General features: G+C 32.6%; 2 protein-coding genes across 7 annotated transcripts in view; both read left to right on the top strand.

Annotated features, from left to right (window-relative positions):
• Window positions 1–8,194, top strand: part of LOC145740461 (transducin beta-like protein 2) — a 64,473-nt gene extending 56,279 nt beyond the window's left edge. The window contains exons 4-8 of the mRNA XM_081996050.1: window positions 841–1,061; window positions 6,162–6,348; window positions 7,397–7,588; window positions 7,647–7,832; window positions 7,898–8,194. Of these exons, the coding sequence (XP_081852176.1) occupies window positions 841–1,061; window positions 6,162–6,348; window positions 7,397–7,588; window positions 7,647–7,832; window positions 7,898–8,109 (998 nt within the window). The 3' untranslated portion in view covers window positions 8,110–8,194. The remainder of the gene's footprint in view (window positions 1–840; window positions 1,062–6,161; window positions 6,349–7,396; window positions 7,589–7,646; window positions 7,833–7,897) is intronic.
• A 1,570-nt stretch (window positions 8,195–9,764) lies between these two features.
• On the top strand, window positions 9,765–18,014 carry LOC145724433 (putative exonuclease GOR). Of its 6 annotated transcripts, XR_014177004.1 has the most exons (7): window positions 9,765–9,996; window positions 10,051–10,251; window positions 12,797–13,033; window positions 13,119–13,274; window positions 14,798–15,079; window positions 16,166–17,817; window positions 17,899–18,014. XR_014177004.1 is itself a non-coding variant. In XM_081972721.1 (6 exons), exons 2-6 carry the CDS (start codon window positions 10,173–10,175, stop codon window positions 16,714–16,716), a joined length of 1,293 nt encoding a protein of 430 aa, XP_081828847.1. In that variant the 5' UTR covers window positions 9,765–9,996; window positions 10,051–10,172; the 3' UTR covers window positions 16,717–18,014. The 6 variants fall into 6 exon arrangements, 5 of the variants coding, with proteins under 5 accessions (XP_081828847.1, XP_081828837.1, XP_081828873.1 ...); XM_081972721.1 differs by having other exon boundaries at window positions 10,051–10,239; window positions 16,166–18,014; XM_081972711.1 differs by having other exon boundaries at window positions 16,166–18,014.
• Window positions 18,015–20,376: the final 2,362 nt, after the last annotated feature.

The following is a 20,376-nucleotide window of genomic DNA, read 5'->3' as shown; positions in this document are numbered from 1 at the left end:
TTTGCTCGAAATGATGTCGAAATAGTTTTTTCGTCTATAGTTTTGTAAACTACTATTATTTTTTTATGTAGAATAGGTACGCTGTTAAAATTACTCAAGTGTTCAGAACATCATGTATAATTACAGAATTTTTTACTTCTTTAATAATTATTCACTGGCAAATATTTGACAGGCACATCATAATAATCTATCGGAAAAAACTACATATTTACATGTTCCTACTTCCCTGTTACTGATTTTTATATAAGAGTTGTCCATCATTTTTGAGTTGAAAATGAATTTGTTTTTAGCACTTGTGGAAAGCTTATTTTCCACCACAGAGAATATCTACCCCTCTTTCTTGTTAATTTAATTGAATATTTTAAAATTAACTAATAGCACCCTCTAAGCAAACTTTACGAGTAGATAAAACACGGTCATTACATACCATTACTATTATCAAATTCCAGATTTTTTACCATTAATTACTAGTTTAAATAATGCAGAATGATCAGCGATCAATCATAGTTAATCCTATTTGTGAGATATGTAAATGTATATTTGTTTTTTTTATTAAACTGTTCACCTCAAAACTAATCAAATACTAATTGGCACTTTGACTTTAAGCTTGAAGGAAATCAATACGGGAGTTTTTGTTATGACATACCACAAATATTTGGTAAGGAAAAAAAATCAGAAGAATGATTCTTGACCTGAAACTATAAGATTTTAAAAAAGTGCAACATCCTTAATAAACTAATAAGTAGTTCGTTTACTCTCTATATAGACAGCTGTCAGATAAGCATAAGATTAATAAACCCTCGACTAATATTCAATGCTAATTTCGTCCTTTTTTTGCAGATCGCACAGTGTTCTTATGGGAAGCCAAAGATTTGTCGAACAAAGACCGGAAATCACTGCGAATAAACGTAGAATTCGACTATGCCACCCATGTAAAATGGAGTCCGGACTGTAAAGCCTTCGTCATTCATAAATTCAATGAAAACTGCTTAGAAGTATACAAGGTAGAGAAGAAAAAAGATGGATGGCTAACAGCTTCGAAAGCTGTGACGTTTCCCAAAGTAAGTATGGTAGAAAACCAGTCATGAGTATCGATTCGTTCTAAATTTGCGGTTCCGAAATTTGTAGGCGTCAAGTTCATATTGATCAGTTGCGGTTATGATTTCGAAATAGACGAGAGAAAAACCAAACAAACCGATAATTAACGAGATGGAAAGCGGCTAATCCGCGTTAAATCAAAATTTGGCCTGGTGCAGCCTCCCGATAGTGGGTCGCTATTTTTTTTCCGGCCTTGGTCTAAAATCTGCTAAACCAAAAATGGGCGTGTTTGGTCAAATTGGTTACATGTATTTTACAGCTAATAAATCTGCCTGGTTATTGGTGTTATTGCGTAAGAACTAATAATAATGACTAGAGGCTAAACGTCAGAATTTTCTTGTAGCTTTTATCATATCTCTACGCGGTATACTTTTTTTTCAAGCGGTCTAAAATATGCTTATTATTGACGTGTACTGCCGGCGTAGAAATACTACATTATGTTATTAGTACAACAATGAAAATTCATGAAAATTCATTATTGTACTAGTAAATAAAGTTTGTGTATTGACATTTTAGCTAAGGAAATTAGGTTGATTGGTGGTTGTCACAATGAATTTGTCGATATTTTCCAATTTGAACTAAAAAAAACGCTTGAAAAAAAAATTGTATATGTTACACGGGAGTAGAATGCGATGATTTGGCTCAGCTTCGCTTCGGTCGGACAATCTTCTGAGCTCAGCACAATAATCGCCTCTTACTACTCCTAGTAACAAAATATACTATTTTAATATAGGTATAAATGTTGGTTTCTGATCTTCTGGTTCAACAGTATCTGAGTTCAATATGTAAACTTGTGTTGCATCATTCGTTTTACTTTCTTCATGTGAATTTTGAATCAAGCTTTTTCTTAAGCAAATCTGGATTCAATTCAATTTCATCTTCATCCAAACACCTTTAAGTGTTTCAATCTCGCTTTTTGTCCGGTCCATTTATCTTGCATTGGGTCGTACTCAGCTGTGAGTCCACTTAACAAAATAACACCAAGAAATTCGTCTTCAACTGGTTGTGACATGTCACTTAATTTTCCTCCTTAGCAGTTGTAGCTGATCTTACGTATGTGTAAGCTGCAGGCTTAAACATACAACAAATTTTGACTAATGCTTTCTGGTTCCCTTGAAGGATCATCTATACTGGGTATCCTTCAATACAGCGCCATACATTATCATGTATTAATGCCATTCTCATGCTAAACTGCCAGTTATTATAATTTCCCCTTCCAGACAGTTTCTCGAAACATAACTGCTAGCCACTTTCCTTTAGCTGAATTGCAATGTAATGAACTACCCACACTTGAATAAACTGGAACTCAAAACAATTTTTAAAATATGGCCTGGGCCCATATACCTGTTGGTTATTTTATATAAGGAAAGCTGCAAAATATGTTTAGTAATTGTTTATATAACAGAAAAACAACTAACACGTTGTCCAGGTATTATAATACTAAACACAAAATACAAAAATATACGAGAAACGTTTTACATTTTAATAACCTCTGAAAAGAGAACAATTAAGTACAGTTTGTATAGGTATCAAACTGACATTTACTACTTTAATGGTAGATGGCGCTAGTCGATTCCATTCGGAATTACAATAAATATTTTTTTAATTCCAACAATGAACGAATATTCATTAGGTAACCTTATTAATCGGCATTCCATTCAAACTAACGAAAAAACAACGGTACGGTTGCCCGTAACCCGTAACATGGATTTCCTTATTTGAATATTGTTATTATTATAACGAACGGTCATACTTTACTTTGTATTACCTGTACTGATAGGTTATAAATATTTAATTAGTCAGTTATTAGTAATAAATTACCGACAGGTCGTTCATCAATTACCTAACAACAGTAGGTGAAACGTGAACTGTTAGGGGCTAACATGTTTATAGTAATACGATCTGGAAGTCAAAACCATTCATCATCCATCTTTGCGCGACCTAATTAAAATGTTATTTCACTATAATTAGGTGTCAAATATTCCATTAATATACACTGTGTGTAAAAAAAACTGATGACAGAGATAATTACCTGGCAAACTACATCAGTTACAGAACTACTAAACTGCTCGTCAAACGGAATGGAACAGCAAAATTGTTGGTCTTTTTTGAGCGGTTGTTTCTTCAAATTTATTTACTCGATTTTAGTAAGTTTTTTGAGGATTAAAAGGTATTTTCTTTGTCTTTCTGATGGCCTAATTGATTTTTTTGAAGGTGTGACGGAGATGTAATCAATTAGTCTTTAATCACCAAACTGGCGAAAATGTCTAGAGATATTGACCACAAGACTCGATTAAGGTTATTGTAAAATCCAAACAATATTTTTGCGAGAAATGGCGTTAGACCGAATTTTTCATTTTTTGACTACATCTCAGTCACACCCTGTATACTCTGATCCGTGGCAATTTTCAAAAAGATCATTTAGGTCATCAGAAAGAGAAAGAAAATACATTTTAATCCTCAAAAAAATTATTAAAATCGAGTGACTCAATTTGAAGATACAGCCGCTCAAAAATGACCAAAAATTTTGCTGTCCTATTCTTTTTGACGAGCAGTTTATTTTAATGTTAACAAAAATATTATTTACGTAAATACCATGTACAATTAAAAGTCATTTGATATAATGCCGCTGGACTATTTTTTACAGGGTAATTCACACGAGAGAAGCCCTACTGCTAATCAAATGGGATCTTGTGAGCATGAAATATCCACGAATTTTGTCATCAAATTTTTTTATATTTACAAATAATTTTCATCATTATACGCTCATTGAAGACATACTATTATTTTGGGCTTCTAATGTACATCACCATTGAATTTACGACTCCGTAAATCATGCTCCTATTTTACGTCTGTTAAGTGTTAAAATATTTTTTGGAACGGCCCGTTAGACTTGCGCCTAGACAGTGCCGTATTTGGGATTTGGTTCAAGTATTTTACATGTAGACATTGATATGAGTTAAACCAAATTTGTCCGGAAATATTTACCAATAAAATGTCAATATGTGAATGATTCTTATTCATAACCTAACATTTAATTTTAAAACTCTTATTGTATACTACTTCAAATCATTAGAGACCTACCCTGTAATACGGTAGCAAGTGGTAATCTCTTATTACCTTTTCACACTTTTTCCAGCACGAAATTGCGGTTTTACCCAGGTCGTTTCTAAATAGATGGCCGTAAATCAAAGTAAATCTAGAGGTGCATTTCTGAACTCAATTTAAAATTGAAAAGTTTATACATTGTCAGTTAAAGTCGATTTGGGAACATAATTAGATATACATTATTACTATTATTTTATTTTAAATTTTAGATTAGATAGAATAGTAAAAAACATAATTAGGTAAAACGTGCCGCCTTGTCAATCTGTCAGTTTGTCTGACAAAATTTGATAAAAGCCATAAAACCGTTTTCGAGATATCGTTTTGTAACATTTAAACTTATTTATCATTAACTAATTCTTCTCATCATTAACTAAAAGTATTACACTAGAACACAAACTTTTTTGGAACAGGCAAATTCAGGTCTCGCTTCCATAGCATAACACTGGACGTATTATTGTTTTATAAAGTTTCAGTTTTGTTTTCCTATGGACATTCCCTGATCTGATTATGGCCGAAATGTGGTAGTATACTTTATTGGCATTACTGATTCTTTTCTGGGTTCCAGTACACCAGAAGAATTGAGAAAAATGACAAAGGCAACATTCTAAAAAAAGGTCGGGACTCTTTTTACAGGACCAGAACTTTTCTATGGCTTAGGGGATTGCACCTGTAAACACGAGATCAACTTGAAGGAGGAACGTGAAAGAGCCAAGCTCTAAGGGCAACTCACTAAATTGGTTACAACCGAGAAAGGAGTAAAGAATTTGTAAAATTGAGCAAAAGAAACCTACGCTTACTCGAAACCTAGGTTTCCTCTCATGACACTGTCGCTTGAGGGATCACCTGAAGCGAATAGACCTAGGAAAACACAGAGACTGCAGATTATATGGTGATGATGGTGAACCTCCAGAACACCTGTTATGTGAATGTAATGCAATATCAAACATAAGCACCAACTTGTTTGGTAGCAGCATCATCATGGGGCATTTCTTCTCTAAAACCGACCCAGCTGCAGCTACCTCCTTTATTAAGGCCTTGAAGGAGGAGGAGCTCATGAGACTAGCCTCAGCCCAGATCCTAATAACGGGACGCTCATGTGGGGGGCCTCTAGGCCCATCATCCTCATCCTGTATAAAAATAACAGGATCAAAATTTGTTTACGAGATACAGGAGTTACGTTTTTTGTAATATTATTGATAATATACATATATTTAATATAGAAGAAAATATTACAAACTTTTCATTGAAATGTCTATAGTGTTTGTTTTTTTCCAATACTTTGGTAAAGTGCCAACAACTCGTAAAAATTCCGATAAACTTAAACGATGAAGCCTATCTCAACGTCGTAGAATTGACCGGACTTTACGCATACATATTGGTTAGACTAGGTTTTTTCATAAATAAAACTTATTTCAGAAGTGCCTCTTTTTTTCGTAAAAACGTAATTACAACTTAGTTATAACCACGATTTTATTGATCAGAACACTGCAAAAATAAATAAAACAATTTTTCAAACTTTTTCAAGTGGTTTTGTAAAAATAAATATTTAAAAAATTAATAATATTGAATGAAATGTTTAGCATTAGCATGTATGAGATATACAAAGTAAATGTAATTTTAGCTGTAGCATATCTTGTATATACTGTGTGTAACCAAACTAAGTAAACCTTACAATATCTTGAAACACGCTTGTCACTTTTCTTCTATAAACTTCTAGAAATTTTAAATTAATTTCAAAGGTGAAAAATCCCCAAAGGAGTAAAAAAAAAATATATACTCGAAAGTGTATAGGTGATGCAAACATTTTGTCTATCATCCTGTATACAGGCACCTAATACTAGTAACAATAGAACAATTTTCTACTGAGATTGATTATTCATATAAATATTATTTTATATTTTTTCAGAATATTACTAATATCGCTTTGATGATATCCAACTGTTATTTTATTTCAGGCTCATGAAACAGATGTAATCGGTATGGGTATTGCCAGCAGTGGAAAATTTATCATGACTTGCTCCAACAAGACTGATATGGTCATATGGGATTTAAAAGGCGAAAAACTAGCCAAATTGGACACTTTTTTGATGAGTACCACCTGCGCCAAAATATCACCATGTGGGCGATTTGTTGTTGCTTCAGGTAAAAATAAATTTAGATTTTATAAAAGTATTTTGACCATGTATTTGAAAACAATTTTCAAAAACAAATTTCTAAATTGCACCGATTTGTCAAATGTCAATTTTGTTGCTTAAATTTACTGGAATAACCCTAATGATTACTTTCTAGAAGTTTTCCGTCCAAAAAGGCTAATTTTAGTAATTTAGTGATTTTAAAAATGTCAATTTAGGTGCTTGAGTTTATTAGAATAACCGTTCTTATAATACTCCAGAAGTTTTCCGCTTGAAATTTGTCCTTGTTTTGACTTAAATACAAGTATAAAATATAAAGTTTTTAGAGGATTTTTCGAATATTCTCATGAACACGTTTTCACGTTTGTTGGTTTGGAAGTTAGGTCAGAATGCGAAAAAAAGTGTGACTTTTATTAAAAATTTTGATTTTCGGAACTAAAAAATAAAAATAAAAATTTCGAATATCTTTAGAAGTGTTTGGAATTTTTGTATTTTTGACGACATATTGAACTCTAAAATGCACAGTTTTGCCATAGTTTAACTTTGCAAATTTACCGTTTGCGAAATTTCTATACTTACACACAAATTTGTGGCACCCTGTGTATATACCAATAACATAAGTTTCTCCATAAAGCTTTTCATAGTTATTTACCTAACAAATGCGGAAAGTGGTACTTTTCCGCACGAAACTGCACTTGCCCGAATGACACAAAACGGAGTTCAAGAAAGCAGTTAAATGACGGGGAAGACGTTTTCCGCATGTGTTAGGTACACATTTTTTCCTACGAGTATCAATTTTCATTAAATTGAACGAAAATGTATAGTAAAATTACTACTTACTTTTCGTCGAATTAATTTTTTGCCCTTATTGATACATAAGAAAGTAATATCAATGAGTAACGAGCAATAAAGTAAATTTTTCACAAATGTTGGTTGAAAAATTTTATTTATTTAAGGAATCTCACATTTTGAGGATTTGGCTTGTTTGTGTATGTGATCATTTATACTAAATTTTAATAAAAAGATATTCAATAAAAAAAGAATATTCCTTCGAACAGGTTTTACTCCAGAAGCCAAAACTTGGAAAGTAGTCTTCGACAAATCCGGAGAGTTCAAAGAAGTAAAACAAGTGCCTCAACTAACCTTAGGAGGTCATTCTTCAGGAGTTTATGACGTGGCTTTTGACGTTGATTCGTCGCAAATGGCTACCGTTTCTAAAGATGGCACCTGGAGACTGTTTGATACCAAAGGTTTTTCCGTAACAAAACCAAGTTTTTATAATTTTCAATAAATTTGTATTACTTTTAGTGAACTATAAACAAGGACAGGACGCTCGTTTGGATAAATCAGGTTCATATGAGTTAGCCTCGAATTGCGCTGTTGTGGCCTTATCCCCTAACGCCGAAGTCTTAGTGATTGCTACAGCTAGTGACTTGCAGTTCTTTTCTACTATGACAGGAAAATTGGATTATGTAATTGAAAATATATCGGATGGTAAGTGTCTTATTAAAAATTTCGTATGTGAACCGCATTACTAATAATCATAAATATTTGAGCAGAAAATATCATTAGCATTCTCTTTGATGCTTCCGGAAAATTCGTTTTGGTAGCCGCGGACAAGCAAATCAAGGTATTCCATAACGTGACTGGTTATAGATGCGCTATTACCCATGCAAAGGAGAAGCTCAAAGAACATCAAACTTCTGCTACAAAGGAGCGACTTCAGCAGATTATTAAAGAATCCGAAGAATTTTTGCAAGGTTTTGAATAAATTGCGAACATTTGTTGAATCTTTACATTCCTGTATTTTGTCATTTTTATGATGGTTTGAATAAAGATTTTTGCAATTTTGATTATGCTTGTTGTCTAATTTTTACATTTTATTAGAATAGTAGAGAATTATAGGTACCTACAATATGATATGTGGTACTCTGTGTACTTGATGTTGAGAACCCTGGATATACACACATATTTGGGAAAGATTTCGTAATATTTCCTGTTGGGGCAGTAACGTTGATTCTTTTTGAAACTTTTTAAATTCTTTCATACGGAATACTGTGATTTATAATTTAAGCCAATTGAAAGTCCTTGCAAATGATATATCAAGTTTTTATATCTAAAATTATTTAAGTTTCAAAAACAATAACGTTTTTGTAAGAATTGGATTTTCTTGTGATATTGATCTTAAATTTATCCCCACTAAAGCACTAATTGTCTCAAAATAGACTCACATTTTAGCTTATCTTAAGTTTGCAATGTAAATGGGGACCAGACGCACAGCAAGCTAAATTGGACTTATCGTATAGGAATTTGGGTTTATGAAACAGTCACCTTAAATAGTCTTTGAAAACAGGTTTATTGCACACCTATCCGAAAGCTTTTGGATCCACCTTTGTAGAGTAGATTTACAAAGCATCGAAGTACTGAATACCACTCTTCTTAGATGCTGATTAAGTGCTTTCAACCAATCCTCGTCATTTTATGACATGGACCGGTCATAAAAGCAAGGGAGAAAATGGCATACCCACGTCCACCCATAGCCGGCAGCAACTTTACGTTAGGAATTGCATGTTAATGTTTCTATCAAGTATCAAAAACTCTTTTTGAGATACCTAAAAAACTGCTAACATTATCGATAAAGTTTGCACGAATGTAAATTAAGTTAAAAAGCATTATTCAGTATAAGTTGCATTAGTGCATGGTTCTAAAAAATTATAAGTAGCTTTATTTTCGTTCCACGAATTAAATTTCAAAAGAATCAAAAAATAATGTGTTTTTATAAAAGTCACACTAAACGAACTTAACGACGAAATAGATATTAACAGTATAATAAGTATCAAAAACAGTAAGTAAGCTGTTCGATAACAAAGTTTCGATCTTATTTTCGAACTTACAGTAAAGCTGTTACAGTTCGTGATGCTTACACTATTTTTTGTACTTCAGGGGCAAAATCACCAGTAATACCCACTTGGAGTAAGAAAAAGACAGTTTTAAGCCCATTTTGGAATCCTCATTAACTTTCCTATTCAATAAAACTACAAATCGGGTACAGTCAGGAAGAAAAGTGGTATTAAAAGTTTCAACTGCTGTGGACACAGTTTTAAAGGACTACTAGACAGGAACTAGTCCTTCCTGCCTTCAAAACAGGTGCTGTAATCACTCAAATTTAGACTAGTCGTACAAAAATACAATTATCGGGCAATTGAAAGTGTCGGAAATGGCGATAGGAAATATGCAGTTAAAATTGTGTTTCGCATACCAGGGAATGCCGATAAGCTAAATTTGCAACAAAAACCGAGTGAATTCCAAGTTTTTACTTCGCACAATGCCCTACAATAGAATACCTAATACAGTAATAAAAGGACAAAAGCATTGGAATCCCCACCTCAAACAGATAACAAAAGGTTTTGTGAGAGCAATAAAAATATTAGTTCTCAAAAGACGATGACCATTCTTGATTTCAAGAATAACATTGATTTCAGTCAACCAGCCAAAAACATAAAATCAAATGACATGGAAGAGCTGTTTAAATATATTTTCGAAGCACTGGATAAGGTTCAAAGCATTACCTCTAAAACAATCAATGGGGTAGCTTGTCTTCAACAGCATGATCGCTAAATAGCTGTTTTGGCAATTACATGCATATACAAAAGAATCAGTATGATTACTCATAAGAGGAGACAGGTAGATATTATAGACTATTCTATTTTAGGTATACCTACCTACCTAGGTAAAATGAAAGACGCCTTGATGTTTTGAAGCTAATTGTTCCACCCTCAATGGTCAAGTGGTTTATAGAATATTTTATGAGAAAACGTGATTTCATTGTACAGGATGATAGCAAAACTGCCTTTTATTACCCAAAAAATTTTATGGGCAGATGACGTCACTGATACTAAGGGTTGGTACTTGGGTGGGTAGTTTTATGGCCTCCTCAAACCATATTTACAGGGTGGGTACTGATCCTACCTCTTAGTTAGTCTTGATTCAAATTTGAACCAGTCAACAACTGCAGAGGAAGGCTTTTCAAAATTCTCAAAGTTTTTCAAAGTGTGCTTTTGTGTGTTCCTGTAATCTTTTGAATTGGTACGTATTTTTTATATTTTATCTGCTTTTTTATATACTTTTTCTATGTTCAAATTTTTTAGTTTGTTGTATTTTTCTTAAATGCCTAAATATTAGCTGAATTCAAGAAAAAAATATTAGCTGACTTTTACGTAAACTTAATCAAAAAGATTCTAAAACAATGTGTTCATATTAATACTTATACGGAATCTAGTCAAAGTTTCTATCAGAATTACATGATTCTTAATTTTTGTTTTTATGTAACAATGTGTTATTAATTTGTAAAGAAGCATTTGATAGCTTACTTACTTGCATTAAATTTCCTTAATATCATGCTTAACGTGCATACAATATTTGTTTGGTTCAGTAATTTTTGATAGTTTTTCTTGTTTTTTTTTTTTAGTAAGAATAATACAATTTTTCTAAGCTGTCTTGTTTGAAACCTCTTTTGTAAAAAAACAATGCTTAAACCATTATTTTGAATATTATTCACATTCATCATTTATTCATTTCAAATTTTAAGTATTTTTTTTTAGATATACGTGTTTCTAAACTTTATCCAGTTTTGTTTGTTCTAAATTTTTAGTAATCATACAAAACATTTCAAAAATAAATTAAACAACACTGAACATATCACAAAAAGTTATTTTATATTCTATTAACAGAATTTTAGTATAAATGTGTATTATTTTGAATATTTCATGCATATTTGGATAGTTCTTTTAATTATAAGAAAGGAATGTTATATTAATGATGCATTTATCGTGCACCATTTTCGAGATAATGATCAAAAACTGAACTTCCACATTCATTAGTATGTATTACATTTAGGGTAAAATGACTTAAACACTCTTAACTTAGTTTTTCATATGTTATTTGATGATGCCAAAAGCATAGAAATTTTCAACTTTTGCTCGTCATTTTCTGGAAAGCGGTGCACGCTAGATGTGTTATTCATTAAAAAATATGTTTTGCATACAATAGAACTATCCAAAAGTGCAATATATAGAACTTTTTCACGCCGCAATTTTCTGCAAAACTCGGTTTATTCCAGACTAATTTTAAAACGTGCCTAAAGTATATTTTTCAAACTTTTATTATCATAATTTGGAAAGGCGCCACCCTCTATTAAGGGAGGGTACTTTTATGAGCTTAAAAATTTTAACCTATATTAGGGTCAGTACTGATTTTACCTAAGTCAGTTTGCATTCAAATTTGATCCTGTCAACAACTGAAGAGCAAAAGCTTTTCGAAATTCTTAAAAATTTTTAAAGTGTACTTTTCTGTGTTCTTATAGTTTCGTAAATTGGTATGTATTTTTAAACTTGTTTTATAATTTATTTCCCATTTTATTTGGCTAATCTAAATTCAAATTTTAAAGTTTGTTGTTTTTTTTTCCTAAATGTGTAAATATTATCTAAATTAAATAGTTTAATGAAGGAATATTAGTTAATTTTTACGTAACATTATCAAAAAAAATCTAAAAGAATGTTTTCAAGTAAAGTTTCTTTTAATGCTTTAGTATGTAGTCAAATTAAGGTATATATGTTGTTTTCGAGATAATGACGATCAAAAATTGCATTTTTTCTACAAATATATAATAAACTTTAGTCTACCGTTGACTACTGTACAGAAATAGTATAGAGTTTCGATCTCTGAACAGTTTGGCATTTTTTCAGAAATTCTTTGATCAAAAAGAGGTTCTTTTATCAACCAGTTTCGAGAAAATTGATTTTTATAAACAAAAACCGACATAAAACTGTTAATATTACCATATTACTATTTTATATTGCATAAAACTATAAAAATAGCAAAATTTCTTTTTGTTCATAAAGTGGCTTTTTTCTCGAAAACGGTTGAATTTGGAGAAAGCAAAAGAACAACAGTAAAATTAATTCAAGCTTCAAAATTTGCTATCAAATTGCTATTTTAGTAGCGTAAAAGCTAGGCAGACAACATAATACTTTAAAATTTCCATCACTTCTAAAATATCCAATAAATTCGAATAGGTTTCTAAAATATTGACAAGAAAGTAAAAAAAATATTTTTGGCACTGTCCACTGTTGAAGGTGTTTGTTTTTCATGTGTAATCTATCTACATTTTTCCGTGGTAAAAATTAATTAAAAATTAATTAATTAGTTAAAACTGTGTGCATATGGACTACTACTTTTCGAATTAGTTAAAAGTTAATTAATCATTTTTGGAATTGCTGAAAACCTAAAATCATTATTTTAACTTGAAACATATTTCTTGAATATCATATTATGCAAGGCTTGAGTGGTTTCTAAAACACAACCTACTTTAGCATAAATTGTTCTACTTTGGAATGTTAACTGTCACATCCATAATAGAAGCAAGCAAATTGTAACCGTCAAATGTTTTTCTTCTCCAGAAGATCCTGATCCAGGCGATATGGAATCAAAAAACAGCACTGCTTCAACGACCTTCAAAAATCTTGCTAAAAGTGAGAGAAAAGAGAAGAAACCTTCTCAGACATCTCTTACCCAAAATATAGAGAATCTGCTTCCTCCACTGGAGCATTTTCTAAAGATGACCATGTCGATAGACCAATTCATTCGTCGTTTGAAAGAAAAATACCTCTTAAGTAGAGAGGATATGGCTATGTTAAGTATGTGTTTCATTCTGTTACATATTAATTTTCATTTTTTTTGTTCTGGATGTTTTATTAATGGATTGTTTGTTTATTTTTTCAGAATATCCTCTTCGCCCGGAATTTGAAAATTCCGTGGGCAGTAAGCATCATCAACTAGACGCTACTGCAATGGAATTTTTTCCAAAGTCTTACAGTGCGGATAGTGGCAATGATGGAAGTGGCAGCAGTAGCGAGGACATCAATATTGAAAGCAAAGGTATGCTTACATTAAATCAACATCAATTATTGTTTTACGCACTTACATATTAACATATAACATATTAACTGTCATATTTTTATAAAGACTGTATCGGGTGACTCAATATGATAACTGTTCCTCGGCCATATCTTGTGAACAGTTCGTCGTATGACTTTGAGGTAAAAAAACTATTGGCTAAATCGGCCATGAAGATTCATTGGAAATTATTTTCAAGTTGTAAAAATGACCACCAGAGGGCGTAACTGCCATCTTAAATTTCAAAATTTTATATAATATATTAAAAAGTATTTTTTCATATTTTTTAAAGTTGGTGCCGAATGATCAATTTTTTTTGCAATTACCTGCTTTAACTTCTTAACAGTTTAACCAAATTCCACTACTTTGTTATCATTGAAAAGAGCATTCCTTAGCGTAGCGAAAATATAGTTAACTTAGTTAAATCTTTCTCCGCCAGAGGCTAATTACACAATGCTCACATTCCAAAAAAAAATACAAAAAATCAAATTGATATGATTTTTTCTTTATAAAAAAGTAGCCAAATAACACCCAAATTGGCCAAATAAATTGGAAATTGGAAAAAGTAACGTAGAAATTGGAAAAAATAACGTAGAAACCCAACTCGTAAAATACCCATATACAGGGTGTCCGGAAAATACGTGTACAACGTTTGACGACAGACTCCTGACGTCAAAATATGTCGATCTAAGCCGACTTAGTTATATCCAAAATTGTCTCGTTTAGCCGGTAGAGGGCGTCAAAAATTTGTAAAAATATTGGTTTTTTACTAAATTACGTGAAAACCTGCTAATGAATTTTAATGAATTTTAGTATGTAGACTAATACTATAAAATGACGTTTTCTAGTAGTATAGTCACCGGCTGTAAATAAGTGGAAGTGTTATAAAAGTGATATAATACGTCAACATTTCTCCTCATTTTTTATATGAACGGCGTTATGACAACCCAGATATTTTTGTCGAGTGACCGGAAGTATTTTGAAGCTATTTTACCTCTTTAATATTTCCCGGTGGATGAGCTGTTTCGCCAGAAAAAAAAATTTACAGTTACCTGCATACATCAAAGTAGGTATAATAAAGTTGAAATTATTTATTGTAAGAAACTAAGTAAACCAAAAACATTACTTAAGCAAATGTGTAAAATGACCGCCATCTTGCTGAATACACTTATCAATACTCTTTAAGAAATGAAATTGTACCCAATATTTTTACAAATTTTTGACGCCCTTTACCGGCTAAACGAGACAATTTTGGATATAACTAAGTCGGCTTAGATCGACATATTTTGACGTCAGGAGTCTGTCGTCAAACGTTGTACACGTATTTTCCGGACACCCTGTATACGTAGAAAAATCACTAGAAACATCGTTCTAGAAACTACTAGGCTTAGTAATATTTAATTGATGTGGAATCTGCACCAAAAACACAAGTTCCACTGTTTAATCAGCTTTTCATGTTTGTGAGTGCGCTTCAAAGTTTTACAACTATTTTTTTCTCTTTCCAGTTGATGAAGATTCCGTCCCCAATATGCCACTGAAACTAGCACCGGGTACGATTAAATGGAAAAATGTGAAATCACACAGTTGCTCGCGTTGCGGTAAATTTTTCTATACCACGCAGAAAAAATACATAACCATGGAGAAATGCTTGTACCATCATGGGAAGCTCCAAACAATAAATGGGCCATACGGACCCTTGCAGTACAACTGTTGTAATATGCCTAAGAGCTCACCTGGATGTGAAACTGCAGATCTTCATGTGTGGGCAGGACCTGCTGAACCAGTCGGTAAGTTTGATTAATGTTCACCAAAATTCTAAAATTGCAATACAAATTCATAATTAGTAATATTTAAGGTTTAGGTGATTAGGTTTTACTACATTTTTTGTGATTAATGGCCATATTCGCCGTTAGTTGGCATAAGCAAAGCATGAACAAGCTTTTGTATAAAGCCTTAGCTGAACTTTAAGCACTATGTGCTGCACTTATCCAAGCCTAGCTTTGTTATTAAACCTTAAGTAAAAAATATCCAATATGAAAGTTGTCTCATTTAGACTTTGAGGGGTGCAATTAAATACAAACACATAAAAAAAAATTAGTATACAGAGTTAACCACCGTTTATTAAAAGTTTATTACGAGCGAATATTTATAGGAATTTGAAATTTTAAATTTAAGTTAAAATCAATGCCTGATATTACAGGAAAAGGGGATCATAACATAGAAACACCCTGTATAAATGTTATTTAAGTTTTATGATTCTGATTGCATTTCGAAACTTTAGAGAAATGTGTTTTATTCATTGTCAAACTGCAATACTGAGTTTAAATTTCACTTAAAAGTTAAACACTATGTAAAATAAAATTGACAATTTTGAATTAAAACAATTACTTGAATGAGATCTCTTTTTATCGTATTCCAATTTAAACCATTTTTTTTTAAACGTCCGTGTTAGAATTGAGAATACTTTGAAAATATACACAGTGATTCATTAAAAGAAACTGTCATTTTCATTACACGCTGCTGGTGCATAAAAATTTGTTTTGCTAAATTGATCTGAAGAGGAAAAGGCAGTATTTGGTTGTACTTCCTTTGATGAAAAATATTATTAAACGCTGATAAAAAATTATTTATTTTTGATAAGAAGTAGGAATTTATATAACCAGTTGGATAACGTTTTATTAACCGATTTCTCCAAAAATATCGTTTCGCAAAGAACGTGAGTTAGGTACATAAAATGAAAGCTTCCAAACATGTTCTATACCTACTTTTGTCTATTGTTGAAGCTTTTAGCTACATTTGATCGAGCGTTATTCATACTGTAAATTTATCATATAGGTATAACAAGTGATTTACAATTTTCTGTTTTGTTGCAGTTAATTCATCATATGTGGAAACGGAACCGCCAAGGTTCAAAAGATCTGATGAAGACTACGGAGTGTACAGCTTGGACTGTGAAATGTCGTATACTGTCACTGGGTTGCAAGTAGTGAAAGTGACATTAATTGATATCACTGGCAAGCCAGTCTATAATCAATATATAAAACCGGTAAGTGAAGTGGTGGATTTTAATACAAGATATAGCGGTGTTTGTAAGGAAGATTTTGTGAAATATGGCACAAAATCGTTGGTGGAAGTGCAGCGGGATTTGAAACGACTCATTTGCGACGAAACGGTCCTTATCGGCCATGGCCTCGAAAACGATCTCAAAGGACTGAAAATGCTGCATAAAACGGTGGTGGACACATCGTTTGTGTTCCCACATTTTCTTGGGCTTCCTTACCGGCACTCACTGCGGAACTTGGCCCAACGTTGCCTGAAAAAATGTATTCAAACGGGTCATAACGGTCATGATTCATGTGAAGACGCAAGAACTTGCATGGATCTAATGTTACTCCGTTTGAGTAAAGATTTCGACAGTTCCTGATTTTCCTCCGCTGAAAGCAAAAGGCGATGAGAATTTGTCTCAGCCCCCGATAGAGTTTTTAACAACTAATGCAAACTGTGATATCAGTTTTGTTTTTTTACAAATGGTTGACCATTACTTTTTTATTCATTTTGACTGTTACGACTCTTCAGGCAATTTTCTTCTTCTTTTTCCTCCTTCTTATTTTAAGACTACGTCTTGTGTTTCATTCGGTCATCCGGCCTCTTGCTATGCAAACGTCCATTTTCTCGTGCCATTTTTTCGGTGGTGGGCCATGTGGGCGTCTCTTCGTGGCTTTCTTCGATTTTTTGTTCTTTGCCCATTGGTTGTTGTCCATTCTGTTCACGTGATCTCTCCTATGTCGGCGTTCTGATCGTACAGCCCAAAAGACGTTCTAAATCTTGAGGTTTTTTCGTATTGCGGTGCATTTTATTTGGGATCGCAGTGTTACACACTTTATTGTGCGTATTCTTTCTGTGGTTCTTGGCAGAATCTTTGTTCTTGATGTTTCGGCTCGGGTCTCCGCTGCGTATGTCAGTACTGGCCTCACCTCGGTTTTGTGCTATATTTGTATATTAAAAAATAGTTCCTGCTAGTTTTTTTAACTGCAATAGTCTCATTTTTGCCAATTTGGCGCAATGTCACTTGCATAAAATAGATTACGGTGATTTTAATAACCGCTATATAAAAAAATGGTAGGAAAAGAGTTATTTTTGGTGAGTTAAATCGAAATGCGTTGTGCATACTGCTTTGCTAGGTCAAGTCCAAATAGCATTTTTCACAACGCATTCTTAATTTGTTTCAATGGTTGTGATATCCTGTGATATTAGTATTTATATAAATCGTTTGCGAGAAGTTGCAAATTGGAAATTGTTCTCAAATATCTGCTCCTTACAAACAACGTTCTCAGACTCGTCTGTTTTATTTATTTTTAAAACGCCACCATTCGCTTCACTTGTTGGTTATTCACCGTTATTCTAAGATCAATTAGCTTATTACGACATTTCACAGTATCAAGTAGTATTACAAGCTATAAGTAGAAGAATCTCAGTGTTTTCAGAAAGACTTATTGTGGATATTTAACGTCTGATTTACAGTTATGTCCATTTAAATATAGGAAATTGCTGCCTGTTTTAAGGCAAAATTTGTAAGAACTATTTTTATAACAAAACTTAATCACAGCCACTAATTGGTTAACAGTTGAATGTGTATTCATGTACTTAATTGTTTATTGTGTTTGTTTATAATATTGTTGGGCTGTAACTTTTTTTAGTTCTTAAGCAATTTTAGTAACTAAAGACTGTGTTATTAGTTTGTAAGCATTTAACCGCAAATGGTGCTATGGCAATTATTGATAAAAAAAGTTGTGATAGTATATGTGATGGCTGTTATACTGACTTACATAATGGATAGTTTCTTTTAGTTATTAAGTGCTTTGTTAAACATTGGGCTGTACACGGGTTGGGATAAGATTAAGGTTACTGGTTAGATTCAAATCATTTGTTTTTGATTGTAATGGTTAGTTTAGATTTGATAAATAGACGCAATAATATAACGCGGCTTAATAAACATGATTGAAAATTCAGGACCAAATGACATTTTTGATTTTCCACACAATCCCATAAATCAAAACGTGAAAAATAAGTATGAAAGTTATACTAATTATGTAATTGTGTTTTATTTCTCAAATACATAATTTTTTAAAAATAACTTTTTTTATACGACTTGTCTTATTTTGAGTGACTACAGCACTTGTTTTGAAGGCGGGAAGGACTAGTTCCAGTCTAGTTTCTTGTTGCTAGGCCTAACAAATCGGGAAGTAAATACCTGCGGGACATACAGGATTAAAGAAAATTTGTTAGAATCATTTCATTTTTTTTAATAATTAGAATGAATTTGATGAAATCGTACAAAAAATAGTGTAAGCATCACGAACAGTAACAGTCAAGTGTCTCAGACAAATTAGAGGCTTCGCTTCGCTCAGCCTCCAAACTTTGTCATTGTCCAATAAAGCTTACTTACTGTTCTTGATACTTAGGCCCAGTAGTACAACAGCAGTTCAACATTTGAACCTGGTTCAAGTTAGAAAAGTCACTTTGACAGCAACGCATTTCATATGGCAAAGTTTAACTACCAGTCGCAGTTCAACTGAACTGTGATTATACAACCGGGCATTAATATACTACTGCTATTTTTATAGCAAAATCACTTGTTTGACCCCTAACCTAACTCTAAATATAGGCGGTACAGAGTAAACGGTAATAGATAGAAATAAAGTAAGACAGGCGTTGCAAATTCGATTTTAGTCTGCTGGTCCAATCAGAATTGGATCTGATGTCAAAAATGGCATATGACAATTACTTGACAAATTCTTTACTTATGTTGATATTATTTTACCTGGAACACACCCTTATGTATGTTAATTTAACCCCAGTATATTAATATATTTTCATATACTCTCTGTTCAGCGACTTCTGACTGTTGCTTCACAATCACCAGCAAAAAACGTATGTAAGACGTAATAGCTCGTTTTATTGCATGTATTTTGAAATCTTCATTTTGGGATCCTTAAATTCCCGTATGGCAGACGATCTCATTCATGACAAGAAAGCTTTTTAAAGAGTATGAGGAATGGAGATTCTCGGTTGGGTAAACCAATCAAAAACGAAATACCTATGCATTGGAAACGATAGAGATGACTAACACAGAGAAGAAGATGAAATAGTAGGGGCGTGTACCGAATATCGAAAATGGGGGCCGTGCAGAGAAAGAAATAGAATAGAGAATTATAAAAGAAAAGAGAGATAGGATGCCCAAACACCATCTTATGGTCAAAAGGCCTCTCTAAAGAACGACAACACCTTCTATACAACTCCATATTGAATCGCATAATCTTTTATGGATGTGAATGTTGGCAACTTAAGTCTAGAGTGAGTCCAGAGATGGACTTCTGGCGTAGAGCAGCAGGAAAATCACAAATGCAAAGAATATCATATTCAAAAAATATTAGAGATATCATGAACTTCCAAAGAAATATAATAGAAAAAAATAAACGAAGACAACTGGTATAGTACGGGCACGTTCAACGAATGGATATGACACACGAATAGACAAATTAATTTTTAGATAAACATCTACAGAAAGAAGGAACAGGGGAAAACCTAAGACAACATGGATAAGAGGAATAAAAAAGACCATGCCGGAAAGTGACTTACAGCGGGAAGTCAGAAGAGAGTGGAAGCCAGGAACATGAAAATGGTGATAAAGATGATTATGACTAAGAAGCTGGGTAATCCCGACCTGAGAACAAAGTGAATTATTGAATTATAATTTTTATTTATTTTTACAGTTATTTAAAATTATTTTAAAAAACTAAAAATACTTTTATATGGTAGGTTTTAAGCTTACATGTTTTTGAATATTTGTCCCAAAATTTTATTTAAATATTGTAGTCAAGGACATGGTCAAAGTTTCACTTGAAAGAATGGAAGCCAAGTCCCATCATCTGTCTACCTGTCGTCAAGTTCAACTAGAACTAAACCAACCGACAGTTAATCGACTAGACTGTTCCAGTCAAAGGCTAATAGTACTTCCACATATGGAGTCACTACGATTGACTTGTTTCAACCAAGAAGACCATTTGAAATTAATCGGGACGTA

This window comes from Ips typographus, linkage group LG1, assembly GCF_016097725.1.
Source record: "Ips typographus isolate SLU linkage group LG1, UJ_Ityp_2.0, whole genome shotgun sequence".
In the NCBI taxonomy this organism is placed as follows: domain Eukaryota; kingdom Metazoa; phylum Arthropoda; class Insecta; order Coleoptera; family Curculionidae; genus Ips; species Ips typographus.
Note: the sequence above shows the minus strand (reverse complement) of the source record. Positions and strands in the feature narration are given on the sequence as shown.

What these genes read in the sequence shown, in the direction of transcription:
- LOC145724433 (XM_081972711.1), top strand. Translation starts at nt 10,173, where the DNA reads ATGATAGCAAAACTGCCTTTTATTACCCAAAAAATTTTATGGGCAGAT. An exon ending in TACTAAGGGTTGGTACTTGG is followed by an intron (nt 10,252 to 12,796) that starts GTGGGTAGTTTT and finishes TTTCTTCTCCAG; the next exon opens with AAGATCCTGATCCAGGCGAT. An exon ending in AGGACCTGCTGAACCAGTCG is followed by an intron (nt 15,080 to 16,165) that starts GTAAGTTTGATT and finishes GTTTTGTTGCAG; the next exon opens with TTAATTCATCATATGTGGAA.